The following is a 25438-nucleotide window of genomic DNA, read 5'->3' as shown; positions in this document are numbered from 1 at the left end:
ACCACCCATGCCTCTGGGACCCCTCTGGGACCGCTCAGGGTCTGGGGCAGGCTGCGCTCTCCAGCAATGCTGCCTGGGTACTCCTGTCCTCACCGCCCCCCCACCAGAGGCCCACTTTCTTCGATCTGGGGCTCCTACATTCATAGTCTTAATTCCCTCTTTCGGCCCAGACCCCAGAATCCATCCCCCTAACCAGCATGTCTGCCAGTAAAATCTCAGCACCTTCCATTCACTGTGGGACTCAAAGGTCCCCGTTCTCCAAAGCAGCCACAGACCTGTGGCCTTCTAGCCTTCTCTCCCACACCGACCACTGGGGAAACGGCCATCCCCTTAACCCTGACCAGCACTTTCCTCTCCGTCGCCCCAGTCTCAGAAGAGGCCACCTCCTCCCCGCTGGTTCCTCCAGCAGTCGGCATGCGAGCCTGCCCTGGCTCTGGCCTGTGGAGACGCACTCCCTTTGCCACACCCCACTGCCCACGGCCCCCCAACCCTGGCCACCACACTGCCATGGTTCCTTGTTGTGGCACTAGGGCCATCTGCTGCTGCCAAAACCAAGGGGCACTCTCAGGTTCTTATCATGCCTGTTGGTACCTCCACAGCCCCCAAGACATCGGACTCCACCCACCCCGGCCGGCCGCATCTAGCTGCTCCCCCTGCCAGCGAAGCCCTTTTCCCATACCCCACCGCCCATTCTTCCTGCCTCCAGCCCAGGATTTCTCTGGCCTCCACGCTACCTTGTGCAAGTGCCCACCAGGCAGAGCCAAGGGGTGTCCTATGGCCATGTCCAGCTCCGACAGCCACAGGGCTGGCTCCGTGTGTCTCCCACGGCCCCCGCCTAGAGCGGGGCCCGATGCCGCAGGCCTCACCCCCCAAGAGGCTCACAGGCTGCCAACGCACCCCCAGCATCCCCCCAGAGGTGCCTCACCCTGGCATCTGCCGTCTGGGCCACTTCTCGGATCTTCTTCACCCAGTCCTGCAGCTCCTCCTGCGAGTCGGCAGCGACATCCAAGGACCAGTGCGCCACCGAAGCCATGCTGATGGAGAAGACGAAGAGCCGGTTGTTCTTGCCTTCAGGACGGATGGCTGGGGGAGCGAGAACAGAGCTGGCGAGATGCTTCTGCGTCCCCGCACCACAGCCCAGGCACGGGGCTCCCTAGGCTCCGAGTCCCCTCACCACCTGTCCTCCTCCCCACACACCATGAGGCGGACAAGGCTGCTGGGCCAGGCCCATGTGACAGCAGAGGACCACAGGGCTCCGAGCAAAGTCCCTGCTGGTAGAGGCGGGCTGGGGCTCAAACCCCCGTCTGTTCCCCCTGGGTCCCCTGTCCCACCCCGGGACCCTGCCTGGGAGGACAGTGGAGGTCCACGAGCCGTCTGCGTCTCCCATAGTGCCTGGCTCCGGTGAGCACGCGGGGCTCAAAGCTGGAGATGAAGACAGGAGCCCGGGGCACCAAGGGAGACTCCAAGCGCAGGGAGAGCTCTGAGGGAACGCAGCCTCTGGCCTCTTCCCTCGGCATGTGCCCACAGCCACAAAGGAGAGCCTGACCCTAAGGAACGGTGGGCTGGAAAGCGGGTTAGGGGCTCACCAATCTGACAAGCCGGCACATCCAAGACCCCCCGGAGCAAGTCCCCCAGGGGGCTGTTCTCGTCCAAGTGCTGTGGAGAGCAAAGCCCACAGGTGCGTCAGCATGTCCGCTGTACACATGCATGGATGGGGGGGTCCCGTGTGCACGCAACAAGCACACCCCACAAGCACACACATGACAACACAAACAGCAAATGTGTCCTGGAAACTGTGGCCCCTCAGGGCTGCGAGTGGACTGCAAGTGACAGTGGCTGTGTCACTGTGTGTGACTGACATGTCCCCCCCGCATGGCTCTGCACTCACCTCCCTCTCAGGCTCCAGGGCTGCGGGGCTGACCATCTCCTCCACATAGTTTGACGGGAACCACAGCTGCTTCTTCCCCCCGTAGTCTCCCCGCCACCTGTGGGAGCAACATGGCACGGACCTCAGCAACCACCCCTGACTTCCCCAGGAGGGGAGTCCTTGCCAAGGCCCCCCACGGGAGCCAGTGACAGCCAGCCCACGGGCGTGTCCGCCCCACCACCCCACCCCCGGATCCACGGCTGTGGCTCCAGGCACCAGGCTCACCAGCCGCCGTCCTGCTTCTCCACGTTCTGGATGATGGCATTCTTCGTGAACGTCAGCTCGTCCTCCCTCTGGGCCTTGTAGTCAAAGAGGGCCTTGACGGCGCACTGCAGGGGGGCAGCAGTGAGAGCAAGCTGTCCTCACCCGCCTCCTGACCTGGAGCCACCTGCCCAGCTCCAGTCCTCACCACTGGACCTACAGGAGACTCCAGGACAGATGTGACGGAGGACAGTCCCAGGGCCTCTACCACGGAGACTCCTGAAGTCCAGGTAGACTCCTGCAAGCCCCACAAGCTGGACCCCAGGGAGAACCTTCCATCTGTCCCCAGGAATCAGGGCTGGCAGGCTAGGCGGAAAGTGTGTGTGGGTGCCTCCCCTGGGACCTGAAAGCCTACGGGCATGGCTGGGACCCCATCAGTCCTCATCTGGAAAACAGAAGAAAAGAACCTCCTTCCCAGGCTCCCTGGCTGCTGAGGGAAGGGGCTGAGAAATAGGGCACAACTCCTTTACCCCTTAGAGAAAAGAGCAGAAAGAGGAAGATGCTCTCTGACAGATCTTCATGAGGTGAGGAGCAAAGAAAAAAGTTTTCTGGCCAGTGTGGCCTGCCCCTGCCCTGCTGCCACCCAGGAGGAAACGGGAGTTACCCTGGGGAACAATCTGGAAGGGTCAGTGCGGACCCCCAGGGACAAGGTCTGGGAGGGGGTCAGCCCAGGGAGAGCTGTGGTCATACACAAACCACACATCTTACAACCCCTCAGGCCTCGGAAAACCACAAGCACCACTTCTCCACAACGACCACAGATGGGCCCCTGAGCACAGAAATGCAAGCCCTCAGCCACTGGGGACCCCCCGCCTCCGCACTTCCTGTACCAGAGGCCTGATGCTGTACCTTGAAAGTTGGCATAGGATTCGCCTCCACGTAGAAGCCAGGGTTGCGTCCCTCATACAGGGCTCCATAGTCAGGCTCCTGCAAACGGGACCAAATGGGATAGGTTAACACCCAGAGAGAACAGTGGTTACCGGCTGCCCCAGACCCCTCGATCGGTGCAGCAGGACACGTGGGCCTGCTGCACAAGGCCAAGTCTGCCCCTTCCCTGGCGTCGGGTCCACCAGCATCTCAGACCTCAATGGGTGTGGCCTGGCCCTCCCTACTCTCCACTTTCTTACCCTTGAAACCCTCCCCACGATTCTGAAACCTCTCTGTTCCTGAAGGCCCAAACTGCTGCGGAGCTGTTTGCAGCAGGCTCCCGCAGGTGCCCTGCCCTCAACTATGTAGCCCAGGGGCTCCCTCCCTCCCTCCGGGTGTCCCCGCCCCAGTCCCGCCAATCCACCAGTCCAGCCCCAGGCCCCGGTGGGTGCAGACCCTTCCCTGGACACCTGTGCCCACTGATGACAAGTCTCAAGGGGACCTCCCGTCCTAGATGCCTTCCTTCTGTCCAATGCCATGGTCCCAGTACTAAGCCCTTCCTGGCCCCTAGGCCATCTGTGCAGCCTTCTGCCTCACTCGTCTTACCCTGGTGTCTCTTCCCTCCATAGCCGCCCTTCTGTAGCCTACTCTCCCCTCTGCCCCCGCGACAGTCTAGTCCAAGCCCAGCCGGCGAAGCCTCAGGCCTTGGGCCTACTGCTCCCTGTGTGAGTTCCAGGACCTCCTCACCCCAGAACTCAGCTCGCAGCCCCTCACCTCTTCCCCTAACGCGTGCCCTTCCTGGCAGCCACACCCGCGCAGAGGACACATCTCCCAGGACACTGTCCTGGCACCTATGCCATGGCCCCCAGCTGGGCAGAGTGACCTGTCCAGGAGCTCGCACAGCCAGACTGTCCCATGAGCACCCAGCAGCTAGCCCAGGGTCCCTGCCTGCCACGATGCCCCCAGCCCCAGGCCCTCACAGCAGTGCCGATCTTCTCCAGCGCCTCCTCGTTGATGGGGTAGCGCAGCTTCATTTTGCGGTACAGTGGGTGCTTCTCGTAGTAGCTGATCAGGTCCACAAGGCTGTCAAACTCCGAGTTGCCCAGCATCACCGTCTGACCCTCCTGCTGGACACGGCAATGCTTGATCTTGCCCTCGGCCCTGAACAGAACGGTCACGTGGGGTCAGGGAAGCCCAGATCCAGGCATGGCCCCACACCACCTAGAGCACCCCAGGCCACGCCCCTCACCGGAAGGAGATGGCGTAGGAGTTGGGTTCGTTCCGTTTTCTCACCAGGAAGGCCCCGTCCCGGGGGACACGCATCAGCATGTGCTCGGCCTGAGCTCTGGTCAGGCTGGCGTGGTACCACCTGAGGACAGGCCCGAGTCAATCCCTGGCCTCCCCGACTTCGGTCCCCCCACCCGCCCTCAGCCACCAGGCCCTCCCTCACTCTTTGCTCTCGTGGGCATTGGTCTGCGGGACAGGCTCTGAGAGGCGCATCTCAAATTCATTGCAGCGCAGGGGCACCTGCTGGTAGTGCGTGATGAGGTCATAGAGTGAGTCAAAGACCAAGTTGTCTGTCAAGAAGAACTTGGGGGCCCCAGCGTCCTGGCGGGAGTGGATCCGGCAGTGCTGGACTTTCCCGTTCCTCCTGCGGGAAGACATGGAGGCGGTGAAGCAGGTGTGGCCCAGAAGCCATGCTCCAGCCCAAGTGAGGCGCCCGAGGTACTCAGCGGCTGGGCAGACCCGCAGAGGGGCTTCAAAGCACCCAGAAAAGTATGTGTGTGAGGAGATCACGCTCCATGTGAGAGCCTGTAACAGAGACCAACACCAGACAGCGGTGGTCTCGGCAGGGGGGCACAACAGAGTGCAGCACACGCGCTGGGACTGGGTTACCAGAAGGAGAGGGTGTAGTCGCCCACGAAGGTCTCGCTCTCCCGCACAAGGAAGGAGCCGTCAGGGGCCCCGGTCTCGATGCAGTACTCGGTGAGCAGGCGCTCGGCGATGTGCCGTCCGTCCCGACCCGCGCCAAGCTTCCCATGGAACCACTTCTCACTGGAGTGCAGCTCCGTGCTGCCACTGGCCTGCGGGGGGAGGGCGACAGCAAAGACACTCAGTGACTCTGACCCCAGCCCGGCCCCCAGCCCTGGGCTGGCCCCTCACCTCCTTGGGCTCCTCCTCATCCTCATTGCCCTGGTCACTGCTGGTCTCCTCGGAGTAGTAGATCTTGCTGCTGGTCAGAACGAAGTAGTGCGGGTACCACTCCTGGGAGAGAGCAGAGCGGGGCCCATGAACGGAGGCCTCCTCCCACCAGGCCCCCACGCTCAGCCCGGCCTGGCACTCACATGGTTCACGGGGTCCTCCAGGTAGAGGATGCCGTTCTTGATGGAGTTGCTGATGTCGTTCTCGGAGTACATCACCGACGTGGGCACCTCTTCATAAGCGCTGCCCTCTGCCAGCTTCTTGTGCTGTGGGAGCAGCGGGACATGCAGCGCCAGCCCAGTCCGAGCCCCCGCCTCTCACCCAGGCTGAGGCCGCCGGCTGAGCCACGGCCTGGGAGAGGCGTGCGGAAGGGTGGGGCGCGCCCAGCGCTACCTTGATGAGGATCTTCCTCTTGAGCTGGTTGGGTGAGGGGAGCCCGTCTGCAGCGATGTCCACGGGCTTGGTAAGGAGGGTGTCCCCAAGCACCTTCTTGAAGTACTGTGCCATGTTTCTCTGCTGGGCAATGCTGCAGTGGTCCTCGATGGACAGGATGACCGGGTACCTGCAGGGTAGGGGACCAGTGCAGTGACGGAGACCTTACAGTTCTGAGGGGTCAACACCCAGTCCAAACAGCTGCTCAGAAAAGGTGTTAGGAAGCAAGGGTCCGTGTCTAGAGGGCAGCTAGCCAGAGAAGAACTTCGTTCCTCCCCAGCCCCTGGAAGGAAGCACGTGGGGCGTACGGGTAGAGCTTTAGTTTGTTCCATGAAAGGGGCGCCGAGGAGGCCGGAAGCAGGAGGGCTGCGGAAGGACGGCTCAAGCAAGCGGCAGGAGGGGAGGCCAAGAAGGACAAAGAGAAAAAACAGGGAGTGGGGACAGCACTGGAGGGGACCCTCTGTCATAGGAGGGAGCCGTAGCCCAGCTGACCCCACCCCCACTCACTCTGAGGCCACGAAGGCGTGCTCCTTGATGGTGTGCAGAACATCTGAGAACTTAATCTTGGTGGTAAGGGTGTGTCCGTGGTAAATGACCGGCATCCCGTCTGGGCCATCCCAGCAGTCCACTGCGCAGGAACATGACCACGGTCAAGAGGGCAGGTCCCCCCAACCTACTCCCCCACCCCGGCCCCCACGCACACTCAATGCAGCGACAGCCCATTCGCAGGCAGCGGGCGTAGGCTTCTAGGGAGGACTCGCTGGAGAACTGGTCCCCGGTCAGGTACCTGCACAGGGAAGGAAAGGCAGGGGTGGTGGGTGAGTGCCTCCCTCCGAAGCCCGGGCCAGGGGGGCGGGGGTGCCAACGGAGCCACTCACGTGTTGTGGGAGGAGGAGATCCAGTAGTGGGAGAGAGGGTTGTTCATGGTGTCCGGGCACACGGCATCCAGCTGCGAGTTCCACACACTGTTCTCTTTGGAGAACAGGAAGGTGACAAACTGTCCGGAACAGGAAGGAAAGACCAGAGTGAGCCACTACCCCAGACCACTGGCTTGGCTGTGGTGGGAAGGAGAGGACGCTCAGTGTCTGTCACTGAGGTGGACAAGGTGGTGGACAAGGTGGACGGCGGGGAGGAACAAGGTGGCAGCCCTAAGGAGAATCTGGCTCCTGGGACCCAGGTGGGGTTCCGGTCAGTGCCCCCCATTCTGATGTATGGGGTGTGAGAGTCCGGGCTCACCTCGTCCAGGAAGAAGTATGGCTCTTCGATTTCCCGCAAGGGGTCTCGAAGGAAGCTGAGCATGAACTCCTGCACCTGAAGCCGGTCAACAGCCCACAGCTCCTGGTGGGGGAGGGGGGCGCATGAGAGGCTACCAGCGACGAGCCCAGCCCCCCGCAGCCAGGAACCCTGGCGCAGCCCCACCCAGCCGTACCCCCTGGTACTCGAGGAGGAACTGCTGGAACTCGGGAAGGGATACTCGACAGAGCTCCGGCCGCTCCCCCGCCCTGTGGGAGAGAAGGGAAGCACCTGGCAGCCCGGTGGCTGGTGCAGCCCCCAGACAACGAGGGCCCCCCGGAAGGCAGAGCCCAGCTCCCAGCCAGCACAGATGACCAAGAGGGTCCAGCATGGCTTACCCCTTCCCACTGCCTCCCACCTATACCAGGAGTCGCCAGGGGAGAGAGGAAGGAGGCCCCGGGGAGAACCCCACCGCCCCACTTCAAACCAAACCTCAGGGCACTGGCTTCCAAGAAGGGGAGGTCCATCTGCAGGAGACAGAAGCTGGTCAGAGCGAGAGCCCCTGGGAGGCCACATGGGAAAAGGGCTTTCAGGAAGAAAGGCTGGGGCAACAGACAGGGGTGGGCGGGCCTCAAGAGAAGAGCTGGAGAAATGGCACCGGAAAGCCCTCCAGCAGGGCGGCAGGGCTGAGGCAAGCAGGGCTGGGGCTGGGGCGGGAGAGCAGGGGCAGGGGCCACGGGAGGACAGGTGGCTCATGCACCGTCTTCTGGGCGCTGTACATGAGGCTGCGGTACAGCTGAGCAAACTGCCCGTAGGTGATGTCACTGCTGCGCTGCTCCAGGTCCTATGTGGCACAGGGCAGGACTCCGGTCAGGCCTACGGCCAGGGGCTCCCAGGCTCCCTCACTGCCAGCGGGTGGCCCAGGATGTGCTTACCGTCAGACGCTCTCGGAGGAAGCGCATGTTGGGGACCCGGTAGTTGACCTGGGACAGCATGTTCTTCAGGTCCTTGGCTGATATACTGAGGAAACAGGGACATTCCCAGGGGCCTCACCCAACCTCTCATGACCTCTGACTTGTCGGCTGAGTCCATCTGGGACTCAGTCCCTCTGGGCTGGACAGATAAGCACTACTCCTGGCACCTGGAATCCTGAGGGGGCTAAATCAGAACACTTGGGGTGACCAAAGGAAGTCCCCTCCTTTCTCTAGGGCTCAGTTTCCTCATGTGGGCAAAGAAAAAAGGCCATGATTCTGCCAAGAAAGGAGTGAACAGGCTCAGTGAAGTGGGTCAGGCATGGGGGAGGAGAGCCAGTCTTTAGGTCTCAGTGGTCAAGCCTGTACCTCTGGCCCCCCGACAATCCTAGGGGCTGTTGGCTCACCCGGACACAGGAGGCAGCCTTGCCCTGTGAGCCTCCAGGCCCCGCACAGCTCACTCACATACTCGCTGGGGGCGACTCCACAGGGAGTCCTGACCCGCTACCCCAGAATGCTGGGAGTGTGTGTCTCAGCATCCAGCATGGGGTGGGGGGCTGAGGGGGCTGGTAGCCAGAGGGGATCCTGCTTGACAAAATACCACTGCTGGCGACTGGGCACTCCCCCGGCGTCTGACAGGGAAGTCTGCCCAGGATGTGGGACTAGGGGACCCTGCCTGGCGAAAGGCTGGAAAAGATGGGGGACAGGGAAGCCTTCGCTCCTGGAGGCTGGTGTCAGGGAGGCGAGGGCTGGCATCCCTCTTCCTCCTGCCCGAGAGCCTGGCAGACATCACCAACACTCCCTTCCAGAATTCAGTCTTGTACCACATGGCCCTGGCCGTTACTGGCAAGTATGCTTCGTGCTGCTTCTGCCCGTGCCAGCTCATCTGACCCCCAGGTGCCCAGAAGCAAGGCACTCAGGGTCCTTGCTCTGCAGGTTAGGAAACTCTGCATCACCGAACTCTCTCTCAACTCTCTGCTATTATCCGTTCCGCCAAAACACAGGTCTCGACCCTGCTGCCCTCTCCGCCGCCGCGCCCTTCTCCGCTCTCCTGCACAGCTGCACCTGAGGGAACCATCCGTGCTCCCTTTCCTTCCCTGAACACCGCTCTCTGCTCCTCAAGGTCACCAACACCCTCTGTGCTGTCAAGTCCATACCTGGCGAGGCCTGGCACAGCTCACCACCCCCTCCTCCCCAGGCTTCCAAAACCCCACCCTCCCAAGTTTTTCTCTTCCCTCACAAGCCGCTCCTTCCCCTGGCCATCTCCTCCTCGCCTCCCTGATCCCCAGTGACCGAGTGGCCTGGGGTCACGGCCCTCTTCCCTGCTCTTGCTACGTCTATCAGGTGATCTCCAGCCTCATGGCCTAGGGAAGAACATCTCTATGCTCCCGCGGCAACATCTCCCGCCCCAACTTCTCCCTTAAACTCATTCTACCCACCTGCCAATGCAACATCTCTACCTGGACGTCTAAGGGTATCATAAAACTGAATATGGCCCAAATGCATCCCTAAGCTCCCCCAAATTTGCTTTTCCCATGGCCTTCCCCATCTTAGTCAATGGCAACGCCACCTTTCCAGGTTCTCCAGCCACAAAGCTTAACTGTTACCTCGGACTCCTCTCTTCCTCTTGCACACTAAAATCAATGTTCGGAAGTTTTACTGGACTCTTACCTTCAAAACACAGTAGAGTCCAAATCCGACCATGTGCTACCGCCCCCCACCCCGAGCCACGACCTCTCATCTCGCATCCAGAACGCTGAAGCAGCTCCCTGCCCAAGCTGGCCAGCTCTGCCCCGTCCTGGGCTCTCCAGCCGCAGCCGGCAGTCTGGTGCAACCGAAGTCAGGTCACAGGATGCTTCCTTTCAAAACCCTCCGTGGTTTTCTAGCTCTATCACAGCAACAGTCAGAAACCCTCACCATGAACTGATCTTTGTCCCCCATCTCTCCCGGGCCCCCCTGGCTGTCATACAGTGGCCTCAAAGCTGTGAGCTTCAAGGCACTCCCTCACGCACTAAGGCCACCACCGCCTGCTCCGCAGGACACCCAGCACCGGTCTGCACCAAGGCCCTCAGAGGACTTTCTGCAAAATGTTACCTGTGCCAGAATGCTTGCCTGCCCCTCAGCCCTTCTAGACATAGGCCCCCTGAGTCCTCTGGTTCTCCGGAGAGCTGATCAGGGCTTGGCTACTGTTCTGGCTGCCACAACCCACAGGCAGAGCTAGAGCCACACCCCGGTACCTACCGATCCTCACGGTTCCGATCCACGGAGTAGAACTGCTTCCGCAGCCACCTGGAGGGAGAGGAGCCTAAAGTGAGAGGCACTTCTCCAGCCAGACTAGGTCCAGGGAGGTCAGCAGGTGGTGTCTGTGCACACAAAGGCCTGTGTCCTTGCTGCTGCTCCCTAGAACCTTTTCTCTTACGTCACAGGCTGCTCCTTCCCCTGGCTAGTTCATGGGGAGCTATGCTGGGGGTGGGGGTGCAGGGCCCTCACCTCTCGATCTGCAGAGGCGTGGCCGCCTGCAGGGTGTCCTCCATCAGCCACGTTAAACCCTTGATCCACATGTTCACTTCATCCTCAGATGTAGCTGTGATCAAGGGGCAGGGAGGTGAGCTGGGAACAGGCACTCCGCGCTGAGCCTGGAGCCAGTGCCTATCTTCCCGGAGCTAGCCCTGACCCCCTCCAGCCCGGTGACGCCTACCCTGCAGGCTCAGGGTCTTCAGGCGGAACTCCATTCCGTACAGGATGACAAAGCAGTGTGACTGGTCTGGTCGGAAAGCAGGGTCCTCTTGGTAGCGATCAAAATCCCGTGACGTCTTCCCTGGGCGGATCTCCTTGATTTCCCGAATGTCAACTAGGAAGGTAAAGAAACCAAGGTCAGGCTGGGGTCTCTGAGTCAGTGCTGAAATGAAGGCAGCCTGGTTTCCTCACGCCCCCTCAGCGAGGGACCACAAAGAGAGACACCTCATCAAGGGGCAGAGCCAAGAGTACTACTCACAGGCCTACTGGGTGACACCAGAGAGGGAGTCCGAGTCTGAGGACAGACCTCTGCTAGAAGCGGAGCTGTCTGGGGGAGCAGGGAGCCCCAGCCTCTGTACCTTCCCTTGCTGAGAATGTAGGCAGGTCACTCTGACCTGGAGAAAAGCTGGAGTCTAGAGAGAGAACTGGGGAGGGCTGAAGGTTCTTCTGTGAGGATGATTTCCTGACACAAAGTACACGAACCAAATTGTAAAGTCCCAGGTTAGGGTGAGGCAGACCCAAGTGTGTCTCAGGACCCGTGGGAAGAATGAGGGGTCAAGCTCGGAGAACTGACACATCCCTGAATGGCCCACCACCCCAAAGACATCCCCAAGCAAGTCTCAGCAAGAGGCCTCATCTCCCAAGGCAGCGGCTATCCAAAGGGATGTTACCCACCCTGGCTGTCCAAGGCAGACGACCTGCCTTGGCCACTAACATGGGAGATGACACTGAGTGACTCATTTAACTTCTAGTCTCACTTTTACCAAATATAAAGTCGAGGGCTTGACTGAATTTCTCTAGAAGGCAGGGTAGAAAAAACATGCGTAGACTCTGGGACCAGACTGCCTGAAGCAGAATCCCAGCTCTACCTTCCGTTAGCTGTGTGACCTCTGCAGTGACTGCTCTGATCCCACTCCTTCATACGTGAATGCGGGTAACAGTAATGGTGAGGGTGCTGGGAAGATCCAAAGTCCTAAAAGCCAAAAGTGCCCAGCACCATATATGGCACACGGGAGCTCATTCGATGCAGGTTCCCTCCCTCCGCTGCCTCACCAAAGTCCGCTAGGGGCACAGGTTCTAACCCAGGCTAGGAGAGGGCCCCAGCAGTGCACAGCACAGGGAAGGGCTACACCAGCCACACGTCCACACGATCCCCCCGTGCTGGGTGGGATCCTTGATTGGGGGGCTGGGGGTGGGGGACAACGGACTTTCCAAGTCAGATATGAGACAGATTTAGGGAGGAGCTGTTCAAGCAGAAGAAGCCTGGCTGAGTAACCAGAGAGGACTCTCCCTGAGCACCACCTTGGCACCAGAGCCCCTTCTAGTGCTCTCAACCCAGACTCGCCCGGAAGATCTGGAGCCAGGAGCAGCCCCAGCAAGTTGCCAGCTTGTGTCTGTCCCAGAGCCCTCCCAGTCCAAACTGTGCACCACCCAGGCCACAATGTCCCATAGGGCCCAAATCCCTAGGCTCTCTTCCTACCCCTTCCAAGCCACAGCTGTGCCCCATCTGTCCCACCTCAAACAGAGGCACTGGGCGCCTGGGTGGCTCAGTGGTTAAGCCGCTGCCTTCGGCTCAGGTCATGATCTCAGGGTCCTGGGATCGAGTCCCGCATCGGGCTCTCTGCTCGGCAGGGAGCCTGCTTCCTCCTCTCTCTCTCTGCCTGCCTCTCTACCTACTTGTGATTTCTCTCTGTCAAATAAATAAATAAAATCTTAAAAAAAAAAAAAAAAAAAAAAAAACAGAGGCACTGCTTCTGGCCCAACCCCGGCTCTCCACCACAGCATTACGGGTTTTAACTGGACCCTGTTCTCCCTGCTCCGTGTGCCTTCATCAAACCCTCAGGCCTGGGCCACTCATTGAAGAAGCCCTGCCTGCCCGGCCAGCAGCCCTGCCCCCACCCTCCTCACCAAGGAACCACTCTTCTGAAGTTTTCAGAATCCTTCTAACACCGTTCTGATTCCTCCTGTGGTTGCTCACTAGGGAGAACATGTTCCTTCTGTGGCCTTTTCAAGGCCCTTCCTGATGAGGCTCAGTGATCTATTCCCAGCTTCTCCCCTCACATCTTTTCTGCTCCATCTAAACTAAGCTGGAGGGTGCCTGGGTGGCTCAGTGGGTTAAGCCTCTGCTTTCGGCTCAGGTCAGGATCCCAGGGCCCTGGGATCGAGCCCCACATCGGGCTCTTTGCTCAGCAGGGAGCCTGTTCCCCCCCCCCCCCCCGCCTGCCTCTCTGCCTAGTTGTGATCTCTGTCAAATAAATGAATAAAACCTTTAAAAGAAATAGGCCGGACCAAGAGCAAGAGCAGTCAGTGCTTCCTGCCCCCCCATTTCATCCGGGCCCCTAGGGTGGACTGTCTACCTCCCACGCTCCATTCTCTCCCACCAAAGACCCAACTCAGAAGCGGCCTCCTGCGGTAATCATGCCCTTGACTTCTCATGACCCCACGTGAGACGCGTCATCTCCGCCCAGGCCAGGCAGAGCCCAGGCAATACTTGCTGGAAGACTGAAGGAGCAAACGAGAAAAGGAGGCACCCAGGTGGGGGGAGGGGCCACAGAATGGCAGTGGCATTTAAAAAATGAGTTACACTCGGGTAGAAACAAGGAGGGTCGGGGAAACTGACTCACAAAAACCCAGCCTGAGAAGATAGTTTCCAAGGATGGAAGGAGGAGCTGAGCAGGGGAAATGCCCAGATCAGAAACTGCAGAATAACCACAAAGCCTGCCCTTGAAGACAGAAGCCCGTATGCTTTTCCGGCACAGAGCTGCTGTCATCCCACACCTCTCGCACAGGCACACCGCCTCACAGACACAGATGCGTGCAGGCCAGGGTCTCAGGGCTCAGTGCCCGCCAGCGTGAGAGCAGCCCATGACGTGGCCGCTGCTTGGCAGGCAGCTGGAGGGTCAGTTCAAAGCCTGAGGCCGGATATGTGTAGCCCTGTGTGCGCGCGCGCAGACACACACACACACACACACACACACACACTCCACCAGCAGGACCCAGGAGAACCTCTGGCCTGCCCTGTGCTCCTGGGCACATTCCCACGGAGACCAGGCTGGAGGCCGACTGGGCTCCTGCCCAACACAGGAACCACACAGGCACGGAGCAGCTCCAGTCCCGGCGTCCAAGCTTCCCAAGCTCTGGCTTGGCCACACCTGGTCCCTTGTACCCCACGCCACCATAAGGAAGTGCCAGCCTGGGGCTGATGCCCTCCAAGCGCATCACGCCAACGGGAGGCTGAAGGGACAGGACGCCAGCGTGCGATGCCCTACCACGTTCTTAGAAATCATGTCCTGTGCCACCTCTCAGCCCCACTTCCCATCCTCCTTGTCCGGGAGGCAAACACAGAAGGGTCCTTTTTGCTGAGAGAGCCAGGGCCAGTCCCCCAGGGACTGCCATCAGGGGAGGAGACGCCCTGGGACAGGCATGGCCTCTGCCCTAGCTGGGGGCAAGGGGAGGCCGAGCCACCCCAGCTGTCTGGGTCAGAACTGCAGTGGGACAGGAAGGGCAGGGACAGACACCCTCCCAGGACCTGGGAGCTTCGGGAGGAGAGGAGAACTGCTCAGAAGAGCAGGAGACTAGCACCCTGTTCCCAGAGACCCATGGCCCAGCACTCATCCCCCACTCAGACCATGGGAAAACAACATTCAAGGAACACTGGGGAAAAGAAAAGCCAGGGTACTGAGAGTTCCTTGCTAGGCTGGAGACACACAAGTGAGACAGGGGAACTCTCTGAGGGAAAGGCTAGGATCCCATAGCCAGGGGGCCAGGCCAGCCTCCCGTGTAGCAGAAGGGTGCAGGCCTTCACCAATGACAAAGATCCATCTTCAAGCTTGCTCCAACCTGAGAGGGCCTGGGGTTCCATCAGCAAGCATGGTATGTTCACCCTCCAAGGACCAGGTCCCCAAGGCACATGCTTCAGGAATGGCATGTGTACCACCACACCACACATGGCTGTAGCAGACAGCAACAAGATAAACTGCCTGGGCATTTAATCACCCACATGCTCTCATGAAGATACAGAAACCACCAGTCCTCCTCAAGGGGCTCTGGGGTAATGAGGGACTACCCATGCTGGGTCAGGGACTGGCATCAAAGGCCAGCTCTGAGAACTGAGGACCTTCTGATGGCTAGACTGCCTGGTGCCCTGGGCAGAAGCCTGGGGGTTCTGGTGGCAACCTGCCCCCTCTTGCTCCTTCAGGAAGCCTGCCCTGACCATCCCCCTTCCTAAAGGCTGCCCATGCCTAGCAGAGGAGAACCACACAGGTCTTAAATCCCAGCTGTGCAGCCCTAGGCAGGCCCTTACTCTTTTGGCCTCTGTTTCCCCATTAGTACAGTAAGGTCCTTGTCAGGAACCAATGATCCCACTGATAACTGAAGGAGACTGACCCCCGGCCTGTGTGTCTAGTGCATCAGCTCAAGGCCCAGAGAAGCCAGCAGCAGGGGAGAGAAATGCAGCCAACTGCCAGGGCTTTGCTGGGGTTGGGCCCAAACCTAGGAGAGGTAAAGTTAGGCTGTAGCTGCCTCAGCCCACAGGAAAGAATCCAAGCAGCCATTTCTCTGGCTCAAAAAGGGGTCTTGCAGGGATGGGGCACCATGAAGGCTTGGGGCTCCTGAGGCCAGAGTTCAGATCAGTGCCTGCAGCTGTGCTCTAAGCCAGAGGTGGCTTCCTGAGTCTACAGCACCCAACCTGCACACTCACCACGTGTTGGCGGCACGTGCACCCCACCACCTCACAGAGGATGCATATCAGAACGGGAGACCCAACAGACTGAAGTCACCAAGATCAATTCTCAAATCCTGTTTGCAAGCATATAGATGGGCCTTGCTGGCAGGTGAGGGATAAAGCAAAGCTTTTCATTAGGGGTGGGACAGCCATTAACTGTTCACATGTGAACAGCCAACTACATAAAAACATTCACATGCAAGAGTCAAGCCTGGCCTGCCTTGACCACCCCCAACCCTGGACTGGTTTCTGTTTTGACTTTTATGCAGAAGAAAACATGCGTGTTGCCTGGTGGCAGGGGCTGGCCCTAAGCACTGAGGCAGAATGCCACAAGACCGAATCGGCAAAACCAGAGCCTGCAGGACCAGGCAAGGAAATCCTCCCTTGTCTCCTGTCTTGGTCCAGGGACAGATTCCTTGCCAGAGACCATGAGACTAGAGATCAGCACTTACTCAAAGCACAGAGCCTGGGTCCGTCAGGCCTGGAAAGCAACTGCCTTCAGGGTGGAAGAGCGGTGGTGGCTGCTTCCCCTTTAAGAGCCTCAGTTTCCTTATCTGAGTCACACAACTCATCCCAAGCACTTTGGGAGGCCGGCATCTAGACAGCAGCAAAAAGTAGTGTTGCTGCTCTCAGGGCCAGGTCAGAACTTGCCTTTACAGGAAAGTAGGTCCCCAAGCCAGGGACAACACCTACTCCCCTGGGTGAGGAGAGGGTGCCATGAAGGGGACAAGCTCCATGGCAGGCAGCCAGCCTACAGTCTGGGAAGGGACTGAAGACAATGACCCTAGAGGACTTGTCTGTGCAAGGTCCTTCTGAGGGTAGGGCTGCTTCTGGTCTTAGAATCCTGCCCCCCACCCGCTCCCAGACATCAAGCTGAGCCACAAGTGCCCCACCAGTCATCCCCCTGCCCAGTGCATCAAGACAGCCGTGGCAGGGAGGTGCAGAGAGGCAGCATTCCTGGACACCAGGCAGAGTCCCCAGGGAAGAGAAATGCAGAGAGCGGGGGCAGGGCACCAAGCCTTTTCCAGGGTATCTTGATGAGTCCAGCTCCTGAGAGCTAGCCAATCCTGTCCCAGAGCAGACTTCACTCTGACCATGGCAGGCCCTGGAAGGGACAGAAGGGAGCCCACCATCCAATCTAAGATTCTAAATTAGACCCAAGCTTCTGAGTCAGGAACAAGTGTTCTAGCATCCCGTGCTGCCAGTGAGGTCACCTTCCAAATAGCCCTACACAGGCAGAGGTCCTGCAAACCTACTGGCCAATTAACTACCCATCAGACAAGGGGGGTGTACAGAGAGGAACCAGGAGCACCAAGCACCGGCAAGGCAGGTGGGAGGCACAGCCCCACCTCTGAGCCTCATCTCCCTTATCCGCAAAAGAGGATCACCACTCCTGGCCCTTCTTCACTGAGTGACTGTGAGATGTCAAGAGACACTGAAGCGATCTCATCAGAAAGAGACAGGAGGGCATACTGAAAATTAACCTCCCCGCAAATGATGAACACAGAGCCAAGAACACCGCCACCAGCACAACAAAAAACCAGAAGGCATATATCACAAATTTCTGGGCCTGAAACATGCTTTCACTGAACTATTTTTCTTTTCTTTTTTTAAAAATTTTTAAAGACGATTTTATTTATTTATTTGACAGAGAGATCACAAGTAGGCAGAGAGGCAGGCAAAGAGAGAGGGGGAAGCAGGCTCCTCACTGAGCAGAGAGCTCGATGCAATCCCAGGACCCTGAGACCATGACCTGAGCCAAAGGCAGAGGCTTTAGCCCACTGAGCCACCCAGGTGCCCCTGAACTATTTTTCTTAAGAAGATCATTCTTCCTGGGGCGCCTGGGTGGCTTAGTGGGTTGGGCCTCTGCCTTCAGCTCAGGTCATGATCTCAGAGTCCTGGGATGGAGCCCTACATTGGGCTCTCTGCTCAGCAGGAAGCCTGCTTCCCCCTCTGCCTCTCTGCCTACTTGTGATCTGTCGAATGAATAAATAAAATCTTAAAAAAAAAAAAAAGAAGAGCATTCTTCCTTTTACAAAGTACATAAACTAACTGATGTAAACTGTAGAAGTTACCCAAAGAGAAATACATGCACCTACATTTTGCAACTTAAAAAAATTTCAACTCATGGTAAACATGAAGAGTCTTGTTTTTTAATCTGGAGAGCTTGAAAGAGGTAAGTGAATGTTACCTGGCCTGCACAGGTCTTTCCCCTCTGGGGGTTTTCATTACCCTGAACTCATGGGATGTGAACCCCCAGATCCCCTCCAGGACTGGCTGTCCAGCCCTGTATGGGCACTGGGGGAAGGTGGGGAAAGCCCAGCCCTCTCCAGAAGGCCAAGTCCAATCCAGGCTATGAGCTGCAAGGACCTCAGGATATCAGCTCTCAGCCCATGCCCCTCCTTCCAAGCCTCTGCACGGGCCAGGCTGGTGGCGTAGCCAGTGTTCCACACTGTTGTCACATTCTAGTGCTTCCAGGGATCTAGATCACTGGCCTGTGAGCTAGCTCCTGAAGGCAGAAGCTATGTTCAATTCTTCTATCCGTTCCCCAAATTCAGGTCCTAGGAAGGCCTCAAAATGTATACAGAGTGCTAGAGAGCAGGAATGAACACACAAGTTAAGGATTCTAGAGTTCATTATCTAACAAAGATAGCAAAGGCCACAGATGCTCAAAGATGGTATCAGGGATGGCTTCCTGGAAGAGGTGCTGCAGTCGACAAAGGCTGAGGAGCTACAACAAATATGCAAATACAGAAGTTGATGAGGTTTACTAAGGGGACAGAAAAAAGAAGGACCAGTTACCGCTGCGGCATAGGGGTGAGGGCATGGCCTCTCTGGGGGTCAGGGCAATCTGGGAACATTGGGAAGTCCCTGCACAAAGGTTCCTGCAACTGGTAGGAACCATGGGAAGTTCATGGAAGTCTGAGGAGTAGAAAAGGCAGGGCTCCCTGAGCACCCTGCCCTGCTTGGCTCTAAGTCAAGGCCACCAGGAGATTCAGAAAGCGAGGCCCAGGGAGCAAGAAAGGTGTGCAAATCTTATCCCAAATGGGGCACATGGCTCCTTTGGTAGATCATGTGACTCCTGATTTGGGAGTTATGAGTTTGAGCCCCATGTTGGGTATAGGGATTACTTAAAAATAAAATCTTACTAAAAACAAAAACCAAAAAACCCCCACAAACTTCCCCCTAAATGCTCTCATTATAACCCGCTCCAAACCCAGCGGGGAATAAACAAATGGGCCATTCCCGGCTGCGCCCACCCCTCAAGTCAGCCACCTTTCATCACCCTCCAAGGACTACACACCCAGGGCAAGGGAGCACGAATGGAGCTGAGCCTTCTCCCTCAAAGGATGCCGACACGGAGAAAGGAAGCCACAAGGGAAACGCTCTGTGGCCAATTCCTGGCCCTCTCCCCTGCCACCCTTACACACAGGTTCCTGCACGATGCCCCAAGGGTAGGGTAGGCACTGCACCCCAGAGTCCCCTTCAGAGGGAGCCAAAGACCAAGGGGCTCTGCAACCCCAGAGTAGCTGTACCAACTGAAAGATACAGCTTTTAAAGAGTCGTCAGACCTCTGAAGGGAAAGATGGAGGTGACCCAAGGGGAAGAAAGGACAGAACCTGGGCACAGGCGGGAAGAGAACCTAACGCAGCTGGAATGAGGGGCACTGGACCGGCTAGCGGTTTCCGTGCTGCGCGAGACCTCTGGAAGGAGTGAGAGACCCCTCCTCCCCCGCCTTCCATTCCCCTCTCTATTCTGAGACTATGAACTCCCCCCTCCTATCTTCCAACAGAAGCCGCCAGAAGCAGCTCCCAGATCTCACCAGAGAGGAAATCAAAAGCAGAGGGGTCGGAGCTGTCTACCTCCATTTTACAGACAAGCTTGGAGCCTGGGAGACCTGGGGTCCGAGGGCCATGCGACACAGAAAAGGTGAGAATGGGGCTTTTCTCCTTCCCATGCCAATGTAGCAGCAGGGGAGAGAGGCCACAGCTCCTTCCCAGGGTCCTGGCTGAATCCTGGGAGTCCAGGGTGTACCAGGGCAGAGCTCAGCATCTGCTTCTGGCTGGGGTTTCATCAGTCACTGCTCCCTAAACACCTGACCGAGAAGAGCAGCCAGGCCTGACTGGGCATCTGGCCCTCTCCCACCTTGATAAACAGGAAAAGGCCATTCAGACAGCTGCATGGAGGTCTGCAGGGTCCTCCTACACAGGACCTTGAACCCGTATGTACTAACCGCTTCAGGTTACAGCTGTAAAGGATTGTTGCCAGCACATGAATCATCTAGATTCTAGATGACTCTCCTCTTTGGAGCAATGAGAAAATGGAGGCTCCAGAGGGTTTTGTCAGGATCACACAGTGGTTCATGGCAGAACTGGGACCCTCTGCCTGGCCCCAGAGCCTTCCCACCACCCAGGCAGGCAGTCCTCCTGCCTAGGACACTAGACCAACCCCACCCATTTCAGAGGTGGGATCAGCACGCTCAGGCCCCAAAGGAAGGAAGGGAAAGAGGCCCCACCCAGAGAACTCAAAGCTGGGAGAGAACTGAGCGGTTGCCCCTTGACGCTAGTTCATTCATTCCATCATCTAATCAAACACGTATGGGACACCTATCTCCTCAGTGTCGGGCCCTGGGTTGAGTCCTGGGTAAACAGAGATCAATAAGGCCCTTGAGTTCCTGCCCTTCAGAAAAGCCCCGGGCTGGTGGAGGAAACAGATGGGGAAGTAGATAACCATGAGGTCGTGCAAAGATGGAACAAAAGGGAGATGTCTGCGGTGCTGGGAGCACAGAGAAAGTGAGAAGCGCTCTTTGGGATTTCTCAGATTGCTCTGCAGAAGGCAGGTCTGGAGGGTCATGTCAGGCACAGGGGATCGTGGAAGCCAAGGCACCAATGGAGCAGTTTTATTGCTGGCGGGGGAGGCATTCAGTTTCACGGTAGAGGGGTAAGGACGCTGGGCCCACAACGGGCCTTTCCCACAATAGTGCAGTATGGACAAGGGCTTGCCCCAGCTTTGCTGCCCAGGCCCAATAACTCCCCAGGTAGTTCATGGGTCAGCCCCCAGGGCATAGGTCCTCTGCACTCCGCCTCCACTGAAGGCTGATGCTGTCCAAGTTTTTTCTAGATGTCTTGTGTCTGCCCCGCCCCCACCCATCCCCCCAGTATATTCAGGCTCCCTGGAGAACAAGAACACGGAGTGTAAGTCACTTTTCCATCCTCCTCTTTCCCAACCTTCAGAGCAATAAACATGGTTCACCATGCCCTCCCTCCTGCTCGAAGCTCTGCCCTTGGCTTCTCCCTCATGACTTCTGGTTTCCTCCTTCTTGGGCTTCAGGCCTATCCACATTACACACTGGCCTTTGTCCAGGCCGAGGCCAAGGTCCTCTCTTCCCCTAATGCTCTACCTCCTCTCAGTCAGTCATGGATGCCCACAGATTCCATGGCCTCCTTACAGACAACGCAGTCCCCACCTCTAAGCTTCAGGTCCTTCGGTCCAATTGCCTACTTGCCACCTTCACCTGCTCACCCCAAAAACACCTCAAAGTCAACCCCTCAAACCAAACACATTACCTCAAACACACTCTTCAACACGTCTTTCACCAAAACCCAGGTCTCTTGCCACACCTCTTAGGTCAGCTAACAGCATCACCTCCCAACAGGTACAGAAACTAGAAACTTTAAAACCATCCTTAACACCTTTCTCTCACCATCCCTCATCTAATCCTTGGACAAGCCCTAATACTGGCTTTATTTGTCACAACCATATTTACTGAGCACTTAGATGAGTGGGAACCCTATGAGCATTTTAAAGCTATCTGACTGACAATCTTCTCAATGGAATACGAGCTCCTTGAGGCCATGGACCATACCTGTCAGTTTTAAGGCCCCAGGACTAGCAGGAAATGGAATGCATTAGAAAACAGGAAAATCTGCCCCCCTCCAAGGAAATAGTAGGAACCTCTGGCTAGAGATCTAAGGGATGGGCTGAAGTGGGAAGACAGGTGGAGAGACAGCAGAGGCCTCCTATACAGAGCTCCTTATGGAGCCCCATGCCTGACCTGGCTCCCCACCTCTTCGGTTTCCACGTTATCACCACCACACATCCTGCTCATTCTTGGAGGCATGGGGTGGGAAGGTGTAGGGCCAGCCCTTAAACCACCAGCAGAGTCAACCCTGACCAGGAGGTTGGAGACATGCTAAGCAATTAAGAAGTCATGAAGGCAAGATCTGTTGGCCCACACATCCTCTTCTGTGCACCACACTAGGCCTCTCACGTTCTGGAACTGCAGAGCTCAGCCACTCCTCAGCATCTGGCCATACTCCCTCTGGGTCACACCAGCCCATGCCAAGACACTTTCCTTGTCCTCATTTTGCTTCCTAGGGAGGCAAAGCCCTGATGCAAGATCTAGCCCCTGACCCTACTCCAAGGTCACCGGGAACTCGCTGACTCCCCAGGAAGCCCATCTAGGATTCTTGGAGGGTGCGTCCCCTGTCAACAGGAATGCCTACCTTGGGACTTCCCACTCCTGATTTTCATTTCCTAGTTCTATACTCTTAATTTAAGACAACTTCTGGCCTCACCTCTCCTAAAAGGCTTCTTGCTGCCTCCCACTCCAGCCTGTAGAGCTTTACCCTTCCAGTGTGGGTCAGTTCTCAGGCCAGGGACCAGAACATGCTTGTGGAAATGGTCCAGGCACCAGGCATTCCATTGTCACTAGAAGGGATGTTCTCTGTATTTCACTGCTAGCCTCAAGAGGCCCTGGGTAAAATCCTTGACAAAGTGAAATATGCTACCCTTTTTAACCTCCTCGGTGGGTATACTAAGAGTTCCCAAGAAAGGCCACAGGCACATTATACTCCATTCCTACTTCAGGTAGAGTGGCTAGGGTAGGGGAGGCCATCAGGAGGAATGGGGTGGTGGGGAGAGGGGTGTGCAGAGCCCCTGCACCCTGTCACTGCCCACCTCCCAGCTGACCTTCTGCCCCCAAGTAGGCTGAAGGCCTTTGGGACCTGTGGCCCACTCCTCTCCTTCCCAGGGTTAGTCACTCTATGAATTCAGCCCGTACTCTTGGGGCCTGAGACTGATGTCATTCAGTCCCGCAGGGTTAGAATTCACCCACCACACACCCACAGCTTCACAGCCAGAGGTCCAGTGTGGTCAGTGCCCTACTCCCCCCACGGACAAGGCCAAGCCAAGGACACTGTGACCTGGGGGCACCCCTTAAACAACTACTTCCCTCAGGACATTTCAGCTAAGCTATATCCCCAGGTGTCCAAGAAAACAGGAAGCCAACCCCAAAGTGAACGGCCCACCCTTACTGAGTTAGAATTAGATCTCACACAAACAAGTGGTCAGACTTGCTGTGGCCCAGCCCCTCACCAGTCTAGTCAGTGTTCACTGCCAGGGCTTGGAGCTTCCGTCAGACCACCCACTCCTCACTGTGCCCACGCCTTGCTCCCAGGCACCTCACAGCCTTTGTAAAGATTCTCTAACCAATGCTGGCTTGCCAGCCAGCAGAGGGAGGAACTCCACAAGGGCAGGATGGGCTGCAACAGAGAGAAAGCTGATTGTGTCTGGACCCTTGGGTTCAGCCTACAGTACTTCAGGCACAACTGTCTCCTGCTGGCTCTGGGCTTTCATGCTTTTCTGCATGTTCTAGATTGCAAGCTTCCCAGGATCGAAGATCGAGCCACCTTCTTTTCTTGCTTGCTACCCCAGCCTCCTCTGTGCCAGGCATGGGCACAGAAAAGGAGATGCCAGTCTTCTGCAGGAGAAAGTCCCGCCCATTTATTCTGCATCCTGAGTCCTGCTGAAGCCAGGGCTACCCGCCAACACCGGGAAGGGCCCGGAAGGAAGCAGCAGAGCCTATACACAAAGCCTACATGTGGCTATAAAAAGGAGCCCTCCCTGCTTCCCCCAGGATGGGCCCGGTTCCTAGGAGGTGATGAGTGGGGGAGAGAGCTAGTACTTGTGCCTGGGCACACAGCCACCGTAGCCTCTCCAAGGCTAGCCAAGCGCCACCTCAAAAGGAACCAGTGTTACAAGGAGAGGAGGGAGAATGTTGAGAGTGGAGTGAGGACAGCAAGCAGAGCCTCTCAAGCCCCATCTCCTGGGACCACCGACTCCCTGAAAGCAAAAAATTCTCTGTCCCCAGTGCCTCTTCCCCCAAACCAAGAATTCACAGAAGACCCCTCTCCCACACTTCTCTACTGCTCCTCCTCCTCTCCCCGAGGGCTCCCTGTGGAGGCACCAGCATATCCAGCCAAAGAGCTCTGGGAGCAGCTATGAGGAGACAATGAGGCTTTACTTCGGGGGTGACAGCAGGAAAGCCGCCGCAGCAACAAACGAGGCTCAGGGGCAGCTCAAGGAGGGGCACAGCAGGAGAGGACAATGAAGCAGCGGCCCTGACAGGATACTTCAAGTATGAATACAAGGGTACCTGTTGCAGAGCCCAGCCACGCAGGCAGCAGCCCATGTGCCACCACAGCAGAGCCAGCCACACCACTGCCCACGCCAAGCCACAGAAATGAATCCTGCCCCCCAGCCTCTGTCGTCCAAAGCCCTCTCCAGCCTAGTATGCCCAGCGTTCGGGCCCTGCACCAGGAGGGTGACCCAGAGCCACTGAGGCCATTCTGCAGAAACAAGTGGAGTGGCTTGTCATGGTCACACACGTGTAGCAGAAGTGAAAAATGAGCCTCAGTTGTTGTCTGCAACTGAGAGATCTGGATCGTTCATTGTCAGAGCACCCTCACCTCTCCCGACTGCCGGAACAGCCTCCGGTTTGTTTCCTCCACAGCACACTGCAGGCCCTGTAATTATTTTTTCTGTCCGGTTGCTGGTGTCCTTTCTGGCTACACCTATCTTAGCCTTTACATTTTTACCAGACAGGTGCTTGGCATGTCAGCAAATGCTGGAGTCCAAAGCCAGGGTAGCACAGTGGGGTCCTGCTTGTTCAGTATGCCACAAAAGGTCCAAGAAGGTTGGGGTTTGGGGGCTTTTCCTTGTTGTTTTAAGGAGAAAAAAAGTAGCTATAGTGATAAAGCACACCAGGGCAGAGACCTACTACCATGGAACAAGCCAGAGCTTGCAGTTCTCACATCCAGCTTAGCAGACGTAACACACAGCAGCACGCCCACAGTCCACACGGGCAAATGCAGGGACACACTGGATGAATGAGTGCACCTGAGCTTGTCATCTGGGGTCCTGGAGAGGACAGAGCAGGTTCCCACCTCCCTGCAGAGGCTCAGGTGCTGTTGTCATCATGAACCCATCACAACAGGTCAGAGCAGGGCTCTTCTGTCCCCCTATCTCAGATCACCTGCTACCTCCACCCCCAGCAAAAGTGTGGGAAAGCATCTTGATGGGGTTGCTACAGGAAGATGAAGGCAGCAGATAATCTAGATGGAGGGTCTAGGTCCAATTTGTCCACGGACAGAAGCCTGGGCTGGTCAAAGAGCACATCTGGCCAGAGGGCAGAGTGGAGATCAGATCACTCTGTCCATATAAACAAAAACAAAAACAAAAACAAACCACACTGGTCCTACAGAACAATCTATCTTCTTGTCATTTTCTCAAGAGTAGAAAAATAACTGAATGTTGTAGTGGGAATCAGAGATCCGAGGCTCTGATCCTGGCATTGCCATGAACTTGTGTGTGACCTGACCCCTGGGGCCTTGGTTTCTCATCTCTAAGAGAGGGCTAACCATTCTTGCCTTCCTTCAGTTCACGGAGCTGTGGTGGCACTCAAACAATACCACGGATGAGAATATGCTCCATGAACTCTACTGCACTAGGACAAATACCAATTTTCCTCATGCCCCAGTCCTCTGTGTACAGACTCAGGGAGGGAACAAAGAAGCGAAGCAGGAAACAGACTTCTAGCCCAGACTGTCAGAGCAGCCACCAGTGGCCACACTTGGTGGGGGAAAGAGCTGGAGCTCTGTAGTTCGCTAAGGTGAAAGCAAAGGAAACGAATACTTATTAAGTGCCCACAAGTAACAAATGCTGTGCAGAGCACTTTCACATAAAATCTCTTACTCTGATATACAACCTCACTTGACCATTTTAATATACAGCTCTGTGAGGAAG

The 25438-nt window shown here is 57.2% G+C and overlaps 1 protein-coding gene across 2 annotated transcripts in view; it reads right to left on the bottom strand.

Moving 5' to 3' along the window:
• The window catches only part of PLCG1 (phospholipase C gamma 1), a 36925-nt gene that overhangs the window by 4475 nt on the left and 7012 nt on the right, over positions 1-25438 (bottom strand). For both annotated transcript variants that reach the window (XM_082744618.1, XM_082744619.1), the window contains exons 3-25: positions 10592-10744; positions 10384-10477; positions 10135-10182; positions 7858-7942; positions 7683-7766; positions 7415-7449; positions 7119-7191; positions 6926-7027; positions 6568-6686; positions 6391-6476; positions 6197-6317; positions 5651-5819; positions 5401-5523; positions 5219-5320; positions 4952-5139; positions 4506-4706; positions 4305-4424; positions 4036-4216; positions 3038-3115; positions 2153-2256; positions 1889-1985; positions 1587-1656; positions 926-1083 (exon numbers count right to left, since the gene is read on the bottom strand). In XM_082744618.1, the coding sequence (XP_082600744.1) occupies positions 926-1083; positions 1587-1656; positions 1889-1985; positions 2153-2256; positions 3038-3115; positions 4036-4216; positions 4305-4424; positions 4506-4706; positions 4952-5139; positions 5219-5320; positions 5401-5523; positions 5651-5819; positions 6197-6317; positions 6391-6476; positions 6568-6686; positions 6926-7027; positions 7119-7191; positions 7415-7449; positions 7683-7766; positions 7858-7942; positions 10135-10182; positions 10384-10477; positions 10592-10744 (2591 nt within the window). The remainder of the gene's footprint in view (positions 1-925; positions 1084-1586; positions 1657-1888; positions 1986-2152; positions 2257-3037; positions 3116-4035; positions 4217-4304; positions 4425-4505; positions 4707-4951; positions 5140-5218; positions 5321-5400; positions 5524-5650; positions 5820-6196; positions 6318-6390; positions 6477-6567; positions 6687-6925; positions 7028-7118; positions 7192-7414; positions 7450-7682; positions 7767-7857; positions 7943-10134; positions 10183-10383; positions 10478-10591; positions 10745-25438) is intronic.

The sequence above is a fragment of the Mustela nivalis genome (genome assembly GCF_964662115.1).
Source record: "Mustela nivalis genome assembly, chromosome: 8".
Taxonomy (NCBI): Eukaryota; Metazoa; Chordata; class Mammalia; order Carnivora; family Mustelidae; genus Mustela; species Mustela nivalis.
The sequence above is the reverse complement of the archived record's forward strand: the minus strand, read 5'-3'. Positions and strand labels throughout refer to the sequence as shown.